The following is a 24568-nucleotide window of genomic DNA, read 5'->3' as shown; positions in this document are numbered from 1 at the left end:
ATCAACTGAACTCTGCTGAAAAAGGCACTAGGGTATAGCAAAAATGTATGCCAATATGCAAAAGCCTTGAAATGACAGCCCTTGCTGATACATACTGGATCCCTTGGAATGACACCCATTTATTAACCAGTTATTGCAGCCAATTATCTTTTCTTTGTATCTAGGCATCATTTGAGGTGAAGCAGGGATTCTCCTCAGGACTAGTGTCTTACCTGTATTTGTAACATGCCTGGAAAGTTCATACATGTTTCTTTGCATATCCCTCAGTGTTCTGCCTCTTGAGTTGTTCACTTCCACATGCACCACTACCAAGTTATCATTATATCTGTCAAGCATTAAGAGTCCTTATGTCTCTTGTAATGTCAAAGGTCCTGGTGCCTGAAAGACGACTCACTGTAACCCTCCATTTTTCCAGCCTTGCAAGTGAAAAGTCAGTGTGCCTGACAAAAGAGCCAACTATCACTAAAACAGTTTTATTGCCACTATGGTTCAAAGTGGTGTTTTGGGAGTTTTTCACTAATGGTGCCTCTTAATGAGAGATATGTAGGAGGTGACTCAGTGGCTGGATTTTACTGAGACTTAATCGCCTTACTTCTAGGAGGCTGTGGAAGTCATTTTTTTACAGCCTTAGCCTAAGACATTTTGGTGTGATTAGAGAAGGAATGATGTTGGGAGTGTATGAAATTCACAATTTCTTGGCAAATAAAATTGAAATAACAAGTGCATTTCAATATGCAACTGATCCTGTTGACCTCATGAGAATTACAAAATAGAATCACTTGATTTAGAATTGGTTGTTGTAGATAAGTCTTTTGGAAACTATCAGACGAAAGCAGTACTAATTTCTTGAACCTGAAATATGTGTTAACTTTGGAATGTTTGGCACAAAGAAATAAGACCAAAACTTGCTAACGAGCCTGATATTTTAGTCTTGCGTCTCTTTGTCTACTCTGTAACTCCGATCAAGTCACTTTTCCCAGACAGTGTTCCTTGATTCCCCCATGAAAACAGGCAAAGTGTGCACCATGGGCTGGCCTGGTTAACAAGTAACTAAGACACAGAAAAAAACAAAACATAGGACAATTCCTGCTACAGCTCAAGGACAGATGGATGAATTGATGGAAAATCCAAGAATATCAGCAGTATGATGGGAGGTTTAAAAAGTGACAAAGCTCTTCACTGTGACCTCTATTTGTGCTTTTATTCTGATTTTGTTTTGGATCACCAGCTATTCCTATTTAATTGTATTGATTTTATTCATTTAAGTGAGTACACATGTCCAAAAGGTCCTTTTCAACTACAGCAATAATAAATTAAAAAAAACTATATCAAGCAACCAGAATATACAAGTAAATATGTAAAAACACAGTAACAACACATAGAAACTAATTTAAAGAAATCAGAGGTGAAAATGCAGAAACAATATTTTTTAAAGTAAGATTTTAACAAAGAAAAAATAAAAGACATAACTGTAAGTGTGAGAGAATTATGTTTATTGGCCCAGACAGAAAAGTTCCTTGTATAACAATCACACGTTCATAGATTTGGTGAACCAACTCAAGGCCTATTGGTCATCAAGGAGCATGTGGGTGCCCATGTAAATATCCAGTTCTTTTCTGTAGGCATAAATTGATAGGATGAGTTTAAGATGGGGGAGCTTATGCCATAGGTGTAGAAGTCTTTCATATACAAAGCTGTTACATTTTACAGTATTATTAGCATTAATTTTATCTGCGGCTGAGTATCCTCCAGTATTCACATCAGCAGATAAACATTTTAAGCAAGATGTTTGGGACATTAAGGGGTCCTTTAACGCTCTGTATATCAAAGAAAGTGAGTGAGACAAACAGAAAGAGACGGCTGCTATAGTTTTTGGCTGTAGAACAAGCTTTGATACTAATACATTCTCTTTCTGTGGAAGTTTTGTACTTTCTTCAGTTGTACCAGATAGTGTCTGAGTATGTTTCGTAACAGGGTATAGCAATCTATAACAAGGTGAATAAAAGTTGTATAAAGGGGGACAATTGCCTCTCTGTCATGGTTCTTAACACCATGGAGGATCAGGTCATTTCAATAAACTTTGTTGCTATATACATATCAAAGATCAGCTTTGACAAGGAATCCAAGATATTGTTAATATTTTGCCAGCTTTCATCTTTTTACCCTCAATAGTGTATAAAGCTATTTTGTACCAATTACCATGATGTATAGTTTATTTATTTGCTCTAAATCTGTATACCAGTATGTTAGCTATATTTGCTGGCTTTATTAGGATAATATTATTTTGTTCTAGGTCACTGTATTTTTGTTTCTTTTCTTTCATTTTTTTTAAATGGGGTTGCGGAAGACTTAACCGCAGTTGCTTTTTTCTGGATGGAGCTGTCCTCAGGCTTATTGCATTGGGTTGGTAAAATCTGAAGGGTTTGCACGCTCTTTTCTTTTGGATTAATAATTTGTTGATTTTGTAACTCCATCATTTAGATTTACACATCATTATTTCTATATTTATACTTCTTGGGAATGGATTTATCAATGTATTTAAAGTGTTGAAGAAGGTCATTAGTGTTTCACCAATAGGTCTTGTGGAGGACTAATATATAGTCCCAGTTGACTGATCAGATAGTGCAGAGGACCACAGTCACTGTTTAAAAAAAATCTTTAAAGACAATATCATTTTTGTATTTGGTTTGGTTTGGTATATAGATGAGGATGTAGTCAGAGTAAAAAGGATGGCAAGTCAGTTTTAGTTAAACACAGCATTCCTGGATGTTTGAACTGATATCTAATATGCTTTCCCTTTATTAGCATTTATACAGTTTGTCTGAGGGTGGTAAAGTACATAAACTCTAGTAGACATTGCATCCATTGGTTGAGGCGTAGTCCTCCCAGTTAATGTCAATGGAGGGATAGTTTAAGTCATCAAGCTGACAAAATATTTTTCGCTACTGAGAATTACAAATTATCAAGAAGTGGTTTTGTTTTGAGGTGACATGGAGAGAGTATTTTAACATTCTGAAAAATTGTAGTGTGATGTTTTTGTTAACTTTATTGAGGAGTACTTAACTCTTACAATTTATCTCTATAATCTTATTTTGAAGGTCCGAGTTCCCAACTTGATGGACTGGGGCTGAATGTAAAGACTTGTAACCAGCTATCTGTGGAATGTGATAAAGGTGTTTGAATTATTTCTCTCTGACAACACATACATGGATTCCCTCAAGGGTAAGTTAAGGCTGTAGTTAGCTGATTTTTTTTTCACTTAGGCTATACAGTAAAAGCACTGAAGTAAGAATTTTTTGTTTTGCATGGGATAGGATTGATCTTCAGTAGGTAAACTTGAGAGACAGAGAGAAACATGGAGAGGAAGTAATTTGTAAATTAAGAGTCACACATCAGTTGTGGTCCTACTATGTATATACATAGTCTGCACTTTAAGAAATTAATGCCTTAATATAACATATCAGTCATAGAATAATATTACTTGTTCTAATTTCCTACACAGTGGTCCGGTCTGAAAATCCATGCGGATAAAGTTGGTTGCTTACAAATTATCTCTCTGTCATTACTTTGGCTATCCTGATAGCATTGTAAAACATCAGAAGTAAGCTGTTACAGGTCACTGAAAAAAGACATTTTACATTTTTGCTTAAGAAACAGATCAGCTGTAGTTGCAGTGGAACCTCTCTTTTTAGCGCAAATTGCATCATGGGTGCAAATGTAGATACAAAAATTCAAATTGCCATTCACTGTGAACAGAATCATAGAAGCCAGAAAATGAACAGCATGCTACACTGTTGTATGTTACAGGAGCAGCACCGAAAGCTTATAATAAACTTGAGCTCTGAGGTGGAGAAAGAGAGAACTCTGAGAGTTTCAGAATTAATATAAGCCAGGAAAGAATTTGTTGTTTATTTCCCATGTTTTTCACAAGATCTCAAGATTACAAAGGGTCTACTGATGATTATGTTACTGAATTAAAGAATCAAAAAAGCATGTGAGTTTTGAAAGTCGAAACGATTCATTAGTGACAGAGAAAATCATCTGCCATATTAGAAATGATGACAAAATGAACAGATTACAGGGAAAATCAGACTTAATACTAAGTAAAACAACTGCTGTGCATAGAGTGAGAGAAGCTACTTTGTTTTAAATAGCACAGCTCACTGCTCAGTTTGATGAACGAAGAGATACTTGTTAAGTGAAAAAAAAAGGTGAAAACAAGTAAAACAAAGTAAGACTGATTCATTAAGTCTGCAACAGGAATGAGAAGCCTAGACTGCTGGTCAGGAGGTGGTAGTGTGAGCCGCTAAAACAGAGCTGTAGCACTAAAAATAGTAGCAGCTGGTAAATATCCATAAACAAATAACAGAATTCAGTTGGGCAACATGGTAGTGCAGCAGATAGTGTTGTTCCCTCACAGCAAGATGTCCACTGGTTCAATTTTCACCTGGGGTGTCTTCTGTGTGGAATCTGCATGTCCTCCCTATGTTTGCGTGGGTTTCCTCTGGGTGGTCCAGTTTCCTCCCACATTGCAAAGTCATGCAATTGGTGGACTGGACACTCTTAATTGGCCACAGGTGTGATTGTGTGGTGTGGAAGAACAACTGTGGCAGGGCTAGTAATCCACTGGTGTAAACCTTGACTCTAGATGATTGCCACAGTTGAAGTGACACCCCAACCCCACGTGCAAAACTTGGAAAAAAGGGGTTGTGAATGGATGTTGATAACAGAATTGAGTTGCTGAAATTGCTATGGTTTACATGAGAACTGTTCAAAGAAAGAAAAACAGAGCAAAAAGGAAGAATATTCGGTGTCAGTGGCACAACAGGTAGTATACTCACCTTTGGTACAAAAGGCTAGGGTTTCTATACCCACGCCAGGTAGGTTGTTTGCTGACACTACAGTGTAGCATTAGGGGGTGCTGTACTCCTGAATGTGTCAGCCTTTGGATGAGATATTAACCTCTCTGCTTGACATGGTGGTAGCTCAGGTGGATGTAAAAGATCCCATGGCACATATTGAAAAGAGCAAGGAATGTTTCCTAATACCCTGGCCAAATTTCCCTTACTAGTATAAATACCACCTCAGGTCTCTCCTGAAAACAGGCCATTAGCGTAGTAGGATTAACCTGGTCAACAAAGGACAAATAAAAAAGACATACAGGAATTGCACAATGCTGTCTATAGAATGATGGACAGGAACAGATGTTATGTCTTGTATACATGTGTTGTACTACAGACTTGATTATATGAAGTTCTTTTTTATTAATACTTTGCATATTGCATTTCGTATTCATTGAATAGTAAAAGCAAACCAGATATCAAATGTAGCTATAATAATAATGAATAGCCTTTCTTATTAGAAATAATAGCCGAGCAAGAAATGCTTGCTTCTGTACACTTTATAAAAATAAACTGTCTCAGCAGCATTTTTGAAAATAACTGCATGACCAGATTAGGATACAGTATAGTATCACACTCTTCCCATTCAAGAAAGAAAATATAAAATTATTTTGTCTAAAGACAGCATTATGTAAAAGAGAAGGGCAGGACTGTATCTTTAAGAAACTATAAATACCTTGTGTCCAGTTGCATTCCTTGTCAGTTGCATGGAAAATAAACTGTGCTGAGCCAACTGTTGTGCTTTGCTTGCTTGCTTGTTATTCTAACTGTTTGTTTTTTCCTCGTAGATCTACTGATTGTACATGCTTGTACTCAAATTTTGCCTTATCTGGAAAGAAGACTGAAAGCAATGCAGTAAAATGTTGGAGAGAAGCAGATGGAAAGGTCAACAACAGGAGAAACGGCATTAGTCACTTTAGAAAAGTAAATCAGTCAAATGCATGCTGAGATATTTAAAAAACAAAATCAGTGGGAACCTGCTAGATTACACTGCTAGCGGAAAAAATGGAGGATGCCTTATCTAGACACTTGAATGAAATTACTGAAATCCAAGCTACAGGAAAAGAATTAAAAGAAAAACTGTCAGAAGAAGAAACAAGGCAAAAAGAAATAACTCAGAAATTTATAAAATCACTAGACAGATGTTGTTGTCTTTCGGCTTTTCCCAGTTAGGGGTCACCACAGCGGAACTCCGGTCTGCTAATGATTGGCAGTAGATTTTCACGGTGCTGAGTTGCCAGCTCAACGACCAACCTTCAACGAAGGTACGCCCATTCACGCATGTCTTTCGGAATGCCACTTGACCTGCGGAGAGGACATGCAGATTCCACACACAAGGCACTCCCTGCACACTAGCTGAGAACCGAACGGAAGAACCTCTTGCTGTGAGGTAACAACGCTACCGCTGCACCACCGCAGACAGATATTGAAGAGAAATCTGCAATTTATGGTGATCCCATCACAGACTGAAAGCTAATACTACAAGGAGTAGATGAATAAATGCATCAGTGAAGCACTGAGGTTCCCCTTTAGGAGGTTAAAATTCAAAGGTTCACTCAGGGACTGTGCACAAGTGGGCAGGACTTAAAAAATAACCCAGACCCATTATATTCAATTTGGAGGCATTTCACGTGAAGGAAGAACTTCTTTGCATTTTGTAGAAAAAAAGGTACTGTTCTGTAAGAGTGGGATGCAAGAGTGATTGTAGACAATGATTTTTTTCATCCCCTACATGTAGCAGGAGAAATGTCTTCATTCCTTCCATAAGAAGATGAAGAGAGATGATATTTTTGACCCACGCATCTCTACCTAACTTCAGTTTAAGAGTTTTATCCCCTACGACTGACCACTTAGAAGGACCCAGAACAAGTAATAGAAGAATTAAATACAAAGACGAAAAAAGAGAGACCACCAGTGCAAACCATTTGCATTCATCCAGAGAAAGATGTTGGAAAAGGCAAACAAAGTGAAGGAATATTGAAAACACTGAGGGAATTGTTGAGGATACAGGAACTGAATGTAAAGTTCAAAGACAGTGAGCAGATCAGACAACAGAATTATTATGCAAAAGATGCCTCTTTAAAAACAGTGAGGAAGAAAGCAATTCATAAGCTAATTGAAACATTGCTTTATTAAAAAAAATACTTAGTTCAGTGCTTTACTCGAATGTTTATAGATCAAAAAATATGAAAGCAATAGGGCTAACGTAAGCTATCAAGCAGAGTCACAACAGTTCTGTAGTTGACAGCAAAGAAAAAGTGGGGAGAAAATCTGCATGTGGGCTGCAAGTATGTATCTAGAGGTTTGGGGCTTTTTTGTACATAACACTAATCTAGTTAGACATTACTGAAGTGTTTTAAGTTGATAACTAGCACATTTAAAATTATTTACTAAGTTACCTAAGCATAAACAAGGTATAATAATGAGTTTGGTTACTGTGCATTATTGTAGGCAGATCTTTTGCTTGTAAATGTGGTTAAAACAGCACCATCTCTTCAGGCATTTAAAAATTGGGTTTCTGTAGCTAGGGGGAGGCTCTAAGAACAAATAAGCCTAGAGGATAGGTTAATAAGGAGAATATCATGCTAAGGTCACCTGTGATTGACAGAATCGTGAAGTTAATACTGAAATTAGACGTCTAGATGAATAAAAATACTTGACTTTGTCATTAACTGGTAAACCAACCAAAATTGTGAATATCTTAAAGGAGAATTACTAAAAGATGATAGTGAAATATTGTCAAAAATAAAAAGTAAATGAAAATGAAAACAGGTGCTAACATGTAAAGTCATTGAAAAGGGGAAAAAGGCTGGCTAGACATATGAAGATGCACTTGGAGAGTTTAAACCTACCTAAAATAAAGGAAGAAGGCAAAATAATTTTAATGGGGAGGATGCTGGAAACTGAAACTGAAGATGCAATAAGGAGTCAAAATAGAGGGAAACACCAGGAACAGATAGAATACCAATATAAATCTGGAAAAGAACAGCAAATGAAATAGTCATGATTTGAAAAGAACTATTTAACAGTATCCTGTCAGGGCAGGGAGGCGCCTCCTTCTTGGTATAATATGGTGCTGATAGTCATACCAAGGAAGAGAAATACCCAGTTGACCCAGGGTCATATAGACCCACGTGAACTTAAAAATATGCTTATAAAGTTTTCATGACAACCCTGGCCAAAAGATTGGCAGAAATATTATAAAAAAAATAATAGGACTGTGTCAATGTGGCATCATAAATGTCAGGAAAACATCTGACATCATAAACCGAACCATAACGACTCAAAATGATATTTTGTATAATACAAGGGCATTACTGATGATTAATATGGATGCTGAAAAAGTCAGTTGGGAATTTCTGAAGAAAGCCCTGGAGGTATTTAGTTTTCCACAAGAGTAGATACCACTAGCACTAATATTTGCCATCTATAAGGAGGCCCAAGCCCAAGGGTTGGATTGTCACAAACACTAAATCTAGCAAGAGGAAGTAGGCAAAGGTGTCTGCTTTCACCACCTCTATTTGCTCTGTACTTGGAACCACTAACCAGGAGCATGAGATTATCTGACACTACAGGTTATAAATGGGGTAACATTTAAGAAAAGATTACTTTGTTTGTTGATAACATAATATTATATGTCACAAACTCAGAATGTAATTTAATAAACATATTTGGTAGATTACAAGGCTTTAACAGGATTTTAGGATCTTCTTCTTCTCTTTCGGCTGTTCCTGTTAGGGGTCGCTACAGCGGATCATCTGTTTCCATTTCTTCCTGTCCTCTGCATCTTGCTGTGTCACACCAACCACCTGCATGTCCTCTCTCACCACATCCATAAACCTTATCTTAGGCCTTCCTCTTTTCCTCTTACCTGGCAGCTCCATCCTTAGCATCCTTTTCCCAATATACCCAGCATCCCTCCTCAGCAGATGTCCAAACCAATGCAATCTCGCCTCTCTGACTTTGTTTCCAAACCGTCCAACCTGAGCTGACCCTCTAATATACTGATTCCTAATCCTGTCCATCCTTGTCACACCCAGTGCAAATCTTAACATCTTTAACTCTGCCACATCCAGCTCTGACTCCTGCCTTTTTTTCAATGCCATACAACACAGCTGGTCTCACTAGCCTCTTGTAGACTTTCCCTTTCACTCTTACTGGTACCCATCTGTCACAAATCACTCCTGACACTCTTCTTCAACCATTCCACCCTGCCTGTACTCTCTTCTTCACCTCTCTTCCACACTCACCATTACGCTGAACTGCTGATCCCAGGTACTTAAAATCATTCACCTTCGCCACCTCTACTCCCTGCAGCCTCACCATTCCTCTATCTTCCCTTTCATTCACACGCATATATTCTGTCTTAGTCCTGCTGACCTTCATTCCTCTTCTCTCTAGAGCATATCTCCACCTCTCCAGGGTCTCCTCCACATGTTCCCTACTCTCACTACAGATCACAATGTCATCTGATTTTAGGATATAAAGTTAATAAATCTAAAATAAAAGCAGTAGTAATAAATCATGTGACAGCATATAATAACTGGTTGAAACAGGATGTTAAGCAGACTGCTAAAGATATGTGGAAGAGATTACCATAAAAATTATTAGAAGATGGTGGAAGATATTATTGACAGATAAGGACATAAAGATATGAGCAATAAAAATATTCTTAGTTTCAATGGTTCTCTATGTGGAGCAGGCTTATTTCTACCAGACAAAATAGGTAATATGGCATAACATAGAAAAGGAAAGAAAGGAATTATTTTACACTGATAGGAAAGAGATATTGCAATGGGAAAAACTGATATTGCCCAAGGAACAGCGAGAATTAGGATTTCAGCATTTGGAGGAGTATTTTAGATCTATACAAGTCAGACAAATCAAGTACCAAGCCAACAATTAGACCTGTCTGACCAAACAGAAAGCAATGATGCCGAAAACAGAAGAAAATGGGGTGATGTAGAGAGACACACAAATGAAAAATATGCACAGGTATGGATATACAAGTTCATCTAGCAGACATGCACTTTAAAAGAAGGGAAAGAGTGAAAACATAAGGTGACATTGACAGGGGATGCAGTGTATAAAGATAAAGGAAAAAAAGAAAATGTGGGGACATTGTCAGGACCCATCAATACAGTATTTTTAGCATTTGGCAGCCCTTTTAGGACTTGGCATTGAGCCATCACCATCTACTCTCCAACACTTCCTATATCCTCCACAAACCCTCTACCCCACACCTTCTATAACATTAACCCACAACTATATAATAACTCTTGTTTCCATCAAGCACTTACACACTACACAAATACACAAATACACAAATTCTCCGGCATTCAGATATTATAAACTTATTAACAAGCTAAGACAGCTGGTATTACACTCCACTGCTAAAATTAAACTCCAGGTCAACATCCATCCCAACCCAGGTCCCAATAATGCCCCCTCTCCCTGGCCAAATTCAATCCCTGCACACCACCCCATCAGTCTCTCCTCACTATTACTCACACCCACATCCTTACCCCCCCTTTCCTAAAAACCTCCAACCCTGACCTTCTATTCATCAATTTCAACCTTTGGAGCATAACAAATAAAGCTAGTGAATTCCAAGATGCCTTAGACACCTACTCCCGTGACATAGCAGTGAAAACCGAAACCTGGTTAAACCCCACATCACCTTTGCTCTACTCTTCTGTATGCATCCCCTCTTCTCTCTAATGTTAACAAGACTGTCATGAACAAACTCTCAATCTGTTATAACCACATTGCCAGGTTTGCCACTGGGCTGCCTTTTAGGACTCATCACTGCATCAGTCTAATCCAGCTTGGATGGCTTGAACTACTCAGTCTAATACTATATAACCAATTGGTTATGGCCCATAAAATCATATATAACCCTAACAATACCCCTGCACTTAAAGATCTTGTCACCCTTTATAATAATCCTAGACCGCTGCACTCCTCCAACAGACTCCTTATTCAGATATGTAAAACTAATAACTCAGCCGGTGACTCACTCTTCGTAAATTCTGTAGGTAGATCGTGGAACTCTTTACCAGCTGATATTACCTTACTGTCTTCACTTGGTCTGTTCAAAACTAGGCTCAAACACCACCTTGGAACAAACTGGCTATGTCACTGTATCAAGCCTGGTTAACCTGACTCTGGAATGTGTAAATCTGTTAGGTAGCTTACTATGTAATTTTATCTGATTCTCTCGCTGAATAACACTACCTGACGATTTGTTATAATGTTTGCTCTTCTAATCACTGAAAATATTCTATATGTAATTTGTATTGTCTGCCCATCTAATCTCTGTAAATAATTTATTTCTTATTTGTAATATGTGACATGCTATGATGATTTGTTATTCCATGGCGCTTTTCTCCCTGGGCCTCCGCTGAAAATGGACATGCATCCAGTCGGACTATCCCGGTCAACAAATGTAAAGTAAAGTAAATAAATAAATAAATAAACAAACAAACAAACAAACAAACAAACAAATAAATAAATAAATAAATACATTTTGCATCCTGCCTGGTTTACCTATGTGTTGTTTGTGTTTCTTTGGATTTTAGGGTGACAAGTACACATACAGTAAATTACAAATTCCCTTAACAGCTCACAGAGATCACAGTCAGTCTGGGGCTGGTTTCTCCCTCTTTCTCCAGATCACCAATAAGACTCTCCACTGGCATAACTATAGGGTTGAGATCTCAGCTGAGTGGCCAAGCCAAAACCTCCAGCCCCCTCTCTGTCCAAACAGTGCTTTGCATCCCTGCCCAAGTAGCTGACACACACACTTTGAGATTTGATTGATATATATAAACACACACACACACACACACACACACACACACACACACACACACACACACACACACACAAACTCACCTGGGAAAGGCTGGCACAGGTTTACTAGCTATATCCCCCTTCTGCACAGACTATAAGGTAATTCCAGCTGCCACCAGCCACTCTTATCAGCTACTATAAGGCCCTTACAAAGGGTGTCCAAGCCTACTGTGTAATGTTACTATTAATCCAAATGGTAGTATGACCAAGACTTGCAAGGAGTGGACTGTACAGTGTCACCAAATACATATGCAAGTACTCTAAGAGCTTAACTATGTCTCACAAATATCAGCCACAAAGATAGGTTTAAATATATTTAATAATAAATAATAAAAGAACTAGATGATACTCAGTAAAATCAACACAGTAACTTCAGAGTTCAGAATCACAGGAAATATTAAAAAAAAACAATGCAGGACAATCTCAAATAAATACAGAAAACATCTAAACTAATCTTTACTACATGCCTAACTATATCTAAAAAGAGTTACTATGCCCTAGAAACTTACAGAGCAAGGCATGTGCAGATGGTGATAATGAGTGGATGTTCTTGCTAGGTCCAAAACAAACTACAAAATGCACAGTCTCTCTCTGACGGAGTTCTTAAATTAATATCCAGTATTACTGCTGGGTTAGCTTGGATGCCATCAGTTTTTGTCACCTGATTTTCAGTTCCCAAGTTAAACCCCTCAGTGTCCAACATTTAACATCTCTCTGTGAAAATACATAGACTTCAGATATTTGTAAATGCTAGAAGACATAAAACAATAAAACACTTAAAAAACAATGTAGAAGGCACTCTTGTTCTAGACATCCTGTCTCCTTGCTGCATTGAAACTAACTTTTATAACACAATTGTAAAATAATTTAACTTCAACTTATTTTCTTGAAGTTTTGCAAGTTAACTCTGGATGTTCCAGTTTCTACTATTAAAACATACATTTGCACAGGTATATAGTTTATATAAATTTCTGTTCTTTTCCAGTAGGGTACACTGTGGACACATCCTTGAAGCTCAGTACTGTACAAACCCTGTTCAACACACACTTATGTACCAGTAGTTTAATATACACATATTAAATATAACACATATATAGTTCTGTATAAATCAAATCAATATTCACAAATGACACACAATTATTTACAAAATTCCAGATAGCTGGGCTGGCAGTGTGACATCCATCAACACTATTATAACATTAATATCAACCTGTTCTATTTGACCATAATTTTCAAGATACTTACAAACTGTAACCCTTCTTCTTGGTCAATGGTCGTATATAACAAATTCACATCTATTATGGCAAGCATGGTCTCCCCACCTGTACATGTATATTCCCTTAAGTGTTTAAAAAGGATCATGAATCCTTAAGAAAATATTTACTGGCTTGTACTATAGGGTTAAGTAGGTGATCTAAAAATGCTGAAATACATACAGTTTTGTTTCTTGGGGACAAAACAATTGGTCTATATGGGGGGGGGTCTTTCTTTATTCTTATCGATTTTTGGAATCCCAAAAATCTTCCCAAATTCTGATTGATCAACTGTTAAAATTCATAAGTGCTTAATTTAATGTACCCCTAATTAAACAACCCAAACAGCAACTGATCTATTGCATTATACCATTTTTAACAAACTCTTTGGTGATAATCTTATAGTGCTTTCTGTTTGACAACAGAAAATCCATCTCTTTGACATAATTATCCTGTTTAACTATAACAATACCACACCCTTTGTCAGCTTTCATATACCTTAAATCCTTATACTTTCAAAGTTGCTTAAGGGCTGCTTGTTAATTAAAATCTAAGTTGAGCATTTTGCATTTGGGTTTTCCATTCATTAAACTATTAAACTCAAATTCACAGGATTTAGACAGTACGCTTAAAGTGTTATTTAAAAAAGGATTATAAAGACTTGGGTTTTTAATTTAATTTTCTTCATGTGGTAAATTAAAATCGCTTAGGATATATTTCAAATTCAGTTTCCTTACAAACATCCTAAAATCAACAATCAAGTTAATATAAGAGGCTTTACTACAAGGAATAAATATAAAAACTTTTGACAAGGCTTTAAGCTCACATGATGCAAAACATGCTTAGATAAATTAAATACTGGACAGTTATAACTTAACGTTTTCTCCCCCTCCCTCTGCCGCTTTTCCTCCCCCTGTTCAATCTCTTGTTCTCCACAAGGGGTGCCTGAGCCCCTCACCCTTTCCGAAAAAAGAGATGGATGCCTGAGGCTGGGGTGGGGGCAGGTGTTGGTGCAGCCCTTTTACTGTTGTTCATTTCAATAGACTGTCCATTTCTGGTAGCACCATAAGCTGACATTATTTACTGCTTTTGTTAGATAAACATCATTACTAAGCATTGCAACTTGGGCTCCATTAAATGGAAAATCATCTAACTGGTTAACATTATCATCAACTTCACTATGCTGTCTTTCTACCTGGCCCTCAGGCACTTTAACACAAAAAGCAAGTTGGTTTGAATATGCCTTAGTGTCTCTCTCTCTCTCTCTCTCTCTCAAGGTTTTTATTTTTATGCTGAACTAGATTGCTAATATGCCTCTGGACTTCCCCAGAAATTCTGTCATAAACTTCTTGATGCATGTTTGTAGTGCAGGGCATTTTTCTGGATGATGAATGAGTTTGTATGTTGTAGCTAGTTGTGAATTTGTTAGATAGTTGTGGAGTTCAAGCCAGTTTAATTTCTTTAAGCTATGGCAATGGTTGGTCCTATGAGCATTGGTGGCAAATTTAGCTATTTTATTGTAGAAGGAGGCAATATATATTCCATATCTAAACAATGTAGAACAAAAGAGAGCTAGACAGCTGAAGAAAGTGAGATTAATACCAACTGTTGACCTGCCAGTAGTTGAAAATGTTATAATTTGTACACAAAACTCTTGTAAAGCTGCCTTGTCCAACATGATTGCCATATTTTAAGTCGTCTGTTGCCAAAAGATGGAATAAACAATACAATGCATGTATTAACATTATTACATTAGAGGTTTTTAACTGACACTGGTAATGATACAAACATACATTGGCCTGGACACATATACGTTTTTTTCTGACCCATACTTGCATCTTTTAATTTCATTTATAACTTTGAAGGTGGCACGTTTTTTCCCTTGTACTGCTAAAAATGTTACCCCGTTATGAATTAGTTTGTACATCATGGCTGACACAATGCTGGCCAAGGCAAAATAGCACTGCATTATTTGCTTTATAACTGATCCTAATAGCATGGGAGTCTGGATGCAAGGACTATATATATAGGATGCAGGTTTTCTTGCAAATACATCGGTGATATGCATCTCATGGATTGTAATGTCAAAGTGATACAGGAAGCAGTAAAATATCAGGTCTATATTGAAACACCGAATGCTGAAAATAGCGAATGATGTTTCATCGACACATTTTCAGCAAAAGCAGAAAATGTTGAAACCACAGAACAACGATTTCTTTCCTAGGGAAAGAAATCGCTGTTCCAACCCCCCCCAAAAAAAACATTAAACACTTCCAAACACATACACACATACCCTAACCCTAATTATACCCCCCAAAAACCAGTAAACAACTAAATACACATATGCACGTAACCCAACCATACATCTAATGAAGCAAAAAACAGTAAACATTTTAAAACATATGCACTTACCTTAACCCGTACCCTAACCCTAAGGTCAGTAACTGTAGCACATTTACATAAACAGTTCCAAACACATACACACTTACCTTAACCCTAATTCTACCCCCCAAAACAAAAGTAAACAGCTGAAAACCCATACACACGTAACTCAACCATACATCTAATGCAAAATAAAAAACAGTAAACACTTTCATACATATGCATTTACCTTAACCCACACCCTAACCCTAAGGTCAGTAACTGTTGCACATTCATGCTCGGGAGCTATACTTGATAAGAGACCACACTACATGTCAGTACACGGCAAAGCAACAAAGCGGCCAAGTGACTTCTTTCCCAGGGAAAGAATTCGCTGAACAGCCACTTAGCTGTTTTGCCTGTTCGCCCTACATGTGTTGACGAAAACGCATTAGACAAAATGCATTTTCATCATTCTAATAGGAACCCAAAATATCAGTATGAAGGGCTACACTTTGCAGTGTCTCATTTTAAAGAGTCATGCATGTTTGACCAAAGATTTGTAATGTCAGTGCAATATCCTGTTGGCTGTATAAATGACAAGTCAAAGATAAGGCCGTTCAGACTAAAATAAAATAACAAGGGTTTTTTTAATACTTTTCTCTGACTTTGTGTGACCACGTAGATAGTACATTTAGATGTCAGTTTTTAAGTTCATGCAATATTTCTGTAGCTGAGTTTCGGGGCTAGCAACAATTTGCATTTTTTAATGTTTAATTTACAATGTTTTGAGTCTTGACATATAGGTGTTCTTTTTAGGTACTGAATGAGTTTCACTGGGCCTGAATAGATCCATATGGGAGTACTTATTGTTCCTGAAAAGTAGACAACAAGTTGTAGACATTTTTACTCATCAAACCAGAGTGTGTAGTCCTACACAGATAAAGACAATGCTATACACAGCATATAAGGAAGTGGTAAGAGACTGACATGCTAGGTTTAAGCACTTACTTTTGAAAAGTGAGTGGGAGGAAGGAGAGGCTATACTAAAGATGATTTCACTGTATTTGCACAATTCCTGTGGGAGAAATGAAAAACAATGAAAATGAGTCTTTTATAGACGTTAAAGATACTGAAGTGACAGGGTTTGTTTAAACTGCTGGCGCCTGAAATAGACAAATCAGTTGGAAAATGACTACATTAACAGAAACTGGGGTGAGACACACTACACTAATTTCTACATCTATTTGAAGTTGGAGACGATATCAAGATACAGTGCAAGGCATACAGTATTATATCAGCAGGTAAAAAAGTATGAAAACAGACTTTGGCACTGCTTGTTCTGTAAGCACTATGGAATAAATCATTCGAAAGTATACCTGTTAGATATACAACCGGAATCAGATGATGACCTTCCATGTCCAGTGCCATCTTCTCATTGTCATGGTTACAGACTAAAGGAGCAGCAGAAATAGGGCAGCAAATTGGTGCAGCAGTTAGCACTGCAGCTTCACACGTCTTAGTACTGAGGTTCTGGTCCTGGTTGGGGTGTCTCATGTGCAGAGTCTACATGACTTCCAGCATCCACCTAGGTTTTTCCCAGGTGCTTCAGCTACCTCCCACATCCCAGTGCCATACACATAGATGAATTGTTGCTTATCCAAACTGCTCACATGTAGCATGAATGACTGTGAGCTTACTATGATGGACTAGCGCTCTGTCCAAAACTTTTTTTTCCTTGTACCCATTATTTGAAAAGATACATTGTGACCCCCATACTACCATGAACATGATAAGGTAGGTATCAGAAAATACATTTATTTTCTTTTACCATTTGTTAAGCAAGTTCATTGACTAGCCCAAAAAATTTTTTCAGGTATGGTCTACTGCAAAAAGGCAACAAAGAACAGAGAATGTATTTAAAACAATACAAGGGATTCTAAAACAGCAATGAAAATAATATATTTAGTGAATTATAATGACTGGAGAAGTAACTGTAAATTGTAGAAACAATCATTGTACATTTAGGTGAGGCTGACAGACTGTTCAGGACAAATTTGATAGTGCAGTGAGAAAAATGCAGAAGCACAGCCTAGGAATTCAAACATGTCAGAGATATAGTGACCCCAGTAGTTGACATGGAGACAATATATTCTCAACATCTATTACTGGTAGATGAAGTCAAAAATATCGGTTCTAAGTTTTGGATCAGAATTGCAATAGTTTTATTTTATTTAAATTATTATAATTATGATGCACTATCCCATAGAGACCTTCATGCAAATGATTATCATTTTGAATCCCTCAGAAATCAACCAGTCAATATAAATTGTAATCTATCTACCCTCTCATGCATGCTTTAGATAAAACAAACAAACAAACAAAAAAAAAAACATTTGTTACTTACAGTCAGAGAAGGAGTCATTGATGAAAACAGTGGCTTTGCTTGGCTCTCCAAGAACAGCATTCATAGGCATACGCAAGACTAATTCAAATTTTTCAGGTCCCTCCAGAACAGGTTGTCCAAGATCATCTAAGATTGTCACCCTGAATGTCTGCATATTGACCCCAGGTGCAAAATCCAGGTTACGACTGATGCCGACATAATCAACTCCAGCTGAAAGACACAACAAACAAGAGAAATGAAATTCCAGTAATAAGGTAAAACTGATCTCAGTCTGAAGACAGTACAAAACTAGAGATTTAACTGACAGTCCTTTAGCTGAAACTGCATCAGTCATGGTATTGTTTTACAGTTAACATTACAAATTTGCAGACTTCCAAGATGGCTGCACACTGATCAACAGCTTGATTTCAGGTCTTCCATTGTGAAAAAAAGAAACTGACAAATAAGGAATAGTAATTCTGACAGTTTTAGTAAAATTCAGTTAGCGGCTAGTAAGTACACTGCCTGGATGCCAGCAAACAAGAAACTTAGACAGCCTGAAAGCAAATCAACTAGAAAAGGTGACGAGAAAACACTAACTGGAGTGAAACCTGCAGCTGTTCAACAAAAAGCAGTTCAAGCACCAGCTTTGATACAAGAAATGGCTTCCAGTAAACTAAAGAGAAAAAAAAATAACGTGCTCAGAGCTGATTAAAATAAATGAAACACTAAAGGAGTACATCAACTCAAATAACAAAAGGCTGGAGAAAATGGAAGAAGCTTTAAACAGATATTCAGATGAGCTTATAAAACTGCAAAAATCAGAGGCTGGCTGAGCATGACTGCTCAAGAAATGTTCTTTCAAAAAATAATAGAATTAAAGGATAGAGCATGCAGGGAAAACCTGAGATTTTCTGCTGTACCTGAGAAGCTGGAATGAACAAACTGTATTAATTTTATGAAAGAACAAACAAGCAAATGGACTGGTATACCACAACAGAAGTTAATTGAAAGGGCAAATTGTGTGTATGTTCCAAACCTAGTTATGAGCAAGCAGCCAGGGTCTGTATTCATAGGATCATAGGTGGCTGCTAGGCTAATGGCCCCAGGGCCCTTAAAAGCCTAGCCAAGTTCAACCCGTGTTCTCAAGGGTGTCTGGTTTAAGCAGATGCCCCTGTCAAAGAGGGACACAGGTGGTACCCCTGGAGTGAATTTCCTGTTACCCATCCAATCATCAAAACTGTGCTTAAATAGGACCAGTGAGGGGCTTTGCTTAACATGAATAGGAAGCTTGTTCCAAAGGTGGGGCGACCTCTGTAAGACAAATCTGTCTCTCCAGCAAGTTATGTTGATGTCACATACCAGGTTAAGGTCCTTTGAGTGAGTGACCCATGTGCCATTTGACTTGCAAATGTGCAGCATTTCCATTAAAGGTGGGCCAGAGCTTGCTCTATATGCAAGGCACAAGTCACCTCTAAGCAATCTGTACAACACAGAGTAAAGTGACAATTATTTCAGTCTCTCCGCATAACACAGATCTTGAAGACCCTGAATTTTCTTTGTAAGTAACCTTTGTGGTCTCTCCAATTGCTGCAGTTGTTTGGAAAGGAGCATACCTAAGGGAGCATTGTATTCTATTATTGGCCTGATGAGGAAAGAGTACAAAGGGGTTATAACTTCTTTTTTTTCTGGAGGCAATGCCCTTATGAGATGAGCAATATAAAATGCCCTTCCTATCACTGTAGTGCCATGGTGATCGAAGTTAAGGTTGCTGTCAACCTGTGTGCCCAGATCTCTCACCACTGACTGTGTGCTTAGGGTATTACTATTGATGTGGTAGTTTGCAGGAACATTGCCCTTGCTGAAGGGGATGATAATACATTTTATTGCATTAAGTTCAAGACCATGACTTTCTCACCAGATATTAGTCTGCGTAAGACCTTCTTGCAGGATACTGACATTGCTACGGGTTTCAATGATTGCTCCCAGTTTGCAGTCATCAGCAAATTTTGTCAGCCACAGTCCTTTAGTTTTAGCCTGTACTTTGGTGATGTAGATTTCAAACAATAGGGGATCCCAGAACTGATCCCTGTGGAACACCAGTGGTTACAGGTCTGCTGGAGGAGGTGGATTCCCTTATTTTGGCCATATGAGTTCTATCCATGAGCCAGTTTGCAACCCACCTGACAATATATGGGTTGATGTCCAGCTGGGTAAGTTTATCAATGATGTCTGAGTGGGGATTGTGTCAAAGGCCTTGGCTAAGTCTAGGTAGGCTGTATGCACAGATTTGCCCTCGTCTAGAGCTTTGGTGAGTATTTAGAAGATGTCCACTACATTTAACAGGTATGATCTCCCCTTGACAAAGCCAAACTGGGTGGGGTCAAGCATTTGGACATTTCCTGTATCTTTGTAAATAAGGTCCATGGTGACTTGTTCCATGACCTTGCAGATAAGGCTGGTCAGACTAATGGGTCTATAGTTCCTGGGTTCCCCGAATGCACCCCCTTTGTGCAAAGGGATGAAGGCAACTGCTTTCCATTCTGCTGGGATAAAGCCAGTACTTAGGCTGTGATTGTCTCTCACACCAGCAGAAAGAGTTGATCCTGGTAAAACTGTGGCAGAAGGCAAAATATTAAAAACTGGAGACAGTAGATTATGGAAAATGATTATACACTGTACATCAGGCAGAAGGGAAGCAAAATGATCCTGGCAATCAGGGAATGTCAAGAGGCAAGTGAGAGATTCAAGCTGCTGTATCCAGCTGTTTTCAGAATATTTTTCCTGGAGGATGAAAGACATTTTTTATGCAGAACAGGTTAAAGAGGAAATACAAAAGTTTGCCCAACAAAAAAAAGTTGGCCATCAAACAGAAGGGGTTCCTGCTTCTCATTATTATGATAATAAAGCCCGCAGAGAGAATCTTCCAGTGAAACTTTTTCCAGTGTTCTAAAGGAAAATACTTGAAAGACAGAAAAAAACACAGTAGTTGACTAGAGGGCATGAGAGTAGCTAGGACGTGAACCAGAATCTGGGGTTGGGAGATGGAGATAAAGAGGAAGAAGACCATCAACAATGAAATTATTGAATGAATGACCAGTGTGAGTTGAGAAGTCTGCAGCTGGAGGCAGTTGTACGTTCTGTTCTTATGTTTCCATGAAGACAAGCCGACTTCAGGTGCAGGCAATAAATCTTTAGAACTCTGGACACTGTTTGCTGAGAGAAATATAAAATTAAAAGGTGCAAGGCCAAGCAGCTTAGTAAAAAATAAAGTTTGAAATTAAGTGAATAAGAGATAGTTTTTCTGGTACCTAAATATCTCAATGCATTTACAAGATCAGTAAATAATTTAGTTTTATTTAAAGTTTGCCATTGCACTTAGCACCTACTTGGTACAGAATATCACACCTCTAGCAGCCTACACACATCCTTGCATTTTCTGAAAAATCAAATTAAAAAAGAAATTATAAACAGATGAAAATATTTTGTGAACAATAAATACTATTAAAACTACATAAATACAAATGTTATCAGTAAGAAGTAGTCTTTACAGTGATAGTCATTGCATTCATAGTCTTTACATAAACACTATGCTACATTATAATGCACACAAATCCAAAATTATACTTTTTTTTCTTAAACTTTCACAAAGAAAACGTGACAACTTAAAAACTGTATAACCTAGACTTATATTGTTAGTACATTTTTGTTAACCAGGCATAAGCCTTCACATGGCAACAAAAAAATTCTTCCACTAGTGTAGGTTTACTGAAATACTTGTGTAAAAAGTATGCTGAGAATAATAATAGATCGGTACAGTAACAAGTAACTACTAAGAAAAACAAAAAAGTACCGAAGCTAACACAGGTGAAGGTAAAACAATAAACTTTAATGCACACAAAAGAGAGTAAGCGCTTTAACGGTGTGCTCTCACCGCTTCATCAGACTATTCTAAATTAGTAACAAATGCAGTTAAATACCATAAGTTAATTAGTCAATTAAAGCAGTGATGTTGTTGTTGTTGTTGTTGTGTCTTTCGGCTTTTCCCAGTTAGGGGTTGCCACAGCGGAACTCCGGTCTGCTAATGATTGGCAGTAGATTTTTACGTACTGAGTTGCCGGCTCTGATACACAACCTTCAACGAAGGTACGTCCATTCACGCATGCCTCCACACAGAAGACGCTCTAGCTGAGAATCGAACAGGACAACGTCTTACTGTGAGGCGACAATGCTACCGCAGCACCACCACTGCAGTTAAAAGCATCAATTATCTTAGAGAAAAATGTCACAACTAGAAAGCAGGCAAATGAAACATATAAAAAAGATAAAAAATATGTATAGAAAACAATCCTATACTCAGTGCTTGAGAGTTCTAGCTTTTAAAAAAGGCTTAAGAGAGACAACTTCATTGAGACCTGGTATTTTATTAGCATTAAGAGACAGATTCCATTTTTGCTCTGCATATTCTGTGTGATTCCTAAGATCTCCCCCTCTCAAACTCTCAGGAATGATCTCTAGTACAAGGAATTTAAAATTATGTTCCTGTCCATGACACATAATATGCTTAGCAAGGGCATTGGTGTCTTTCTTGTTTCTAATGTCTCTCTGATGTTCCAGCACCCTGTCTTTGAGTTGTCTGTTACTCATGCCTACATAAAAAGCATGGCAGAAAGTGCAGTAACTAAAATAAACAATGTTCTTAGTCCTGCAATCAGCATAAAAGTTTGTGTCTATTTTAAAGTGCATGTAAGTAGGACTAGATTGTATAAACTTGCAGGCTGTGCAATTCCTGCACTTAAAAGTGCCATGCGTCTCGGACTGTAAAACCTTGTTAAAAGTAGTATTGTAGCACAGATGCCTTTTCAAGGACCTGTTATTTTTAAAAGAAAAGAGTGACAGTATCTATGGCATTTCTTAATTCATCTGCAGTATCCAAAATGCCCCAGTTCCTCTTGACAATATCACATCATACTAACATCAGAAGAATATGTGAGAGGAAATCTAATCAATCTTGTCCTTTGTTTTGTAGCTATGGCTTCAGTGTTAGATGCAGCAGCATAATAAGGCCTGCATCCCCCCCCCGTCACTTTTCTTTTAAAAATAACAGATCCTTGAAAAGGCATCTGTGCTACTATACTTCTACTTTTAACAAGGTTTTACAGTCTGAGACGCATGGTACTTTTAAATGCAGGAATTGCACAGCCTGCAAGTTTATACACGCTAGTCCTACTTACATGCACCCTAATATGCACTTTAAAATAGACAAAAAACGTTTATGCTGATTGCAGGATTAAGAACATTGTTTATTTTAGTTACTGCACTTTCTGCCATGCTTTTTATATAGACAAGAGTAACAGACAACTCAAAGACAGGGTGCTGGAACATCAGAGAGACATTAGAAACAAGAAAGACACCGATGCCCTTGCTAAGCATATTATGTGCCATGGACAGGAACATAATTTTAAATTCCTTGTGATAGAGATCATTCCTGAGAGTTTAAGAGGGGGAGATCTTAGGAACTGCACAGAATCTGCAGAGCAAAAATGGATTCTGTCTCTTAATGCTGATAAAATACCAGGTCTTAATGAAGTTGTCTCTCTTAAGTCTTTTTTAAAAGCTAGGCCTCTCAAGCACTGACTATAGGATTGTTTTCTATACATATTTTTTATATATATTTTTTATCTTTTTTATATGTTTCATTTGCCTGCTTTTTTGTTGTGACATTTTTCTCTTAGATAATTGATGCTTTTATCACTGCTTTAATTGACTAATTAACTTATGGTATTTAACTGCATTTGTTACTAATTTAGAACGGTCTGATGAAGCGGTGAGAGCACACTGTGAAAGCGCTTACTCTCTTTTGGGTGCATTAAAGTATATTGTTTTACCTTCAGCTGTGTTAGCTTCGGTACTTTTTTGTTTTTCTTAGTAGTTACTGAAATACTTACAGGAATATGAAAAAATACTCAACTGTATAATTAACAATATAAAAAAATCACTATCTCTCAATATACGAGACTTCGCTGGAATTATCAAAGACAGTTTTATCAATACCACCTACAGTTTCACCTAATGTCATGCAACAGTTTGTAAGTTATTTGTTTTTTTGAAGTATTAAGTACAAATAGAAATACTGTTTATCTTCATAATTACTAACAAACAAATAGCAGTATATCAAGCATGCTGTGATATAAATGGGCACCGATGATGAATTTTTCTGTCTCTCACCACAGCATATCATACCATACCCCTCAAATGTGTGTAGGGTTCCTAGTTATGAAAATATGAACATAAATATGAAATTATGAATAATATGTGACAAACAGCGATTCAATTCTTGACTGCAGGAGATCCTAGATTAACAACCATTGTGTTATTTTGTTAATTACTCCTTGCCATTTCTAATTCTGCCTATTGTTAGTTTAGTTAAACAAGCCAGGCCTCAAAAGGTCTAGATGCATTAAGAAACTCTGGGTGTGAAGTGGAAGTACACAAAAGGCCTTATAGGCTTGAATGAGTTAGGACTAAAAGTTATGTCTTCTTAAAGCATAAAAGCTGTTTTTCAGATCTGGGATGGGAATATAGACAAGATAAGAACAGACAGCAATTAGTATGAGTAAGAGCACAGGCTGTAAATGTTCTCATGCATGAATAACCTTAATTTTAGGTTAGGTAATGCCTATGGATGCAACTGTGAGTTTGGAGGGTAAAACTTCATTATTTGAAGATGTGCATAGTTTTTTTGTGTTTGTTTTAAATTAATAGGTTATAAGGGTGTTCTTGGAATTTGTTTTTTTTTTTATTTGAGGGAT

At 37.4% G+C, this 24568-nt stretch overlaps 1 protein-coding gene across 1 annotated transcript in view; it reads right to left on the bottom strand.

The window, feature by feature from the left end:
* FREM2 (FRAS1 related extracellular matrix 2) overlaps nt 1-24568 on the bottom strand; it is a 1424491-nt gene that overhangs the window by 299401 nt on the left and 1100522 nt on the right. The window contains exon 8 of the mRNA XM_044073334.1: nt 17778-17987. Within this exon, the coding sequence (XP_043929269.1) occupies nt 17778-17987 (210 nt within the window). The remainder of the gene's footprint in view (nt 1-17777; nt 17988-24568) is intronic.

Source organism: Protopterus annectens, chromosome 5.part1, assembly GCF_019279795.1.
Source record: "Protopterus annectens isolate FY-2018-M chromosome 5.part1, PAN1.0, whole genome shotgun sequence".
NCBI classification, from domain to species: Eukaryota; Metazoa; Chordata; order Ceratodontiformes; family Protopteridae; genus Protopterus; species Protopterus annectens.
This window is presented reverse-complemented; position numbering and strand designations above follow the sequence as displayed.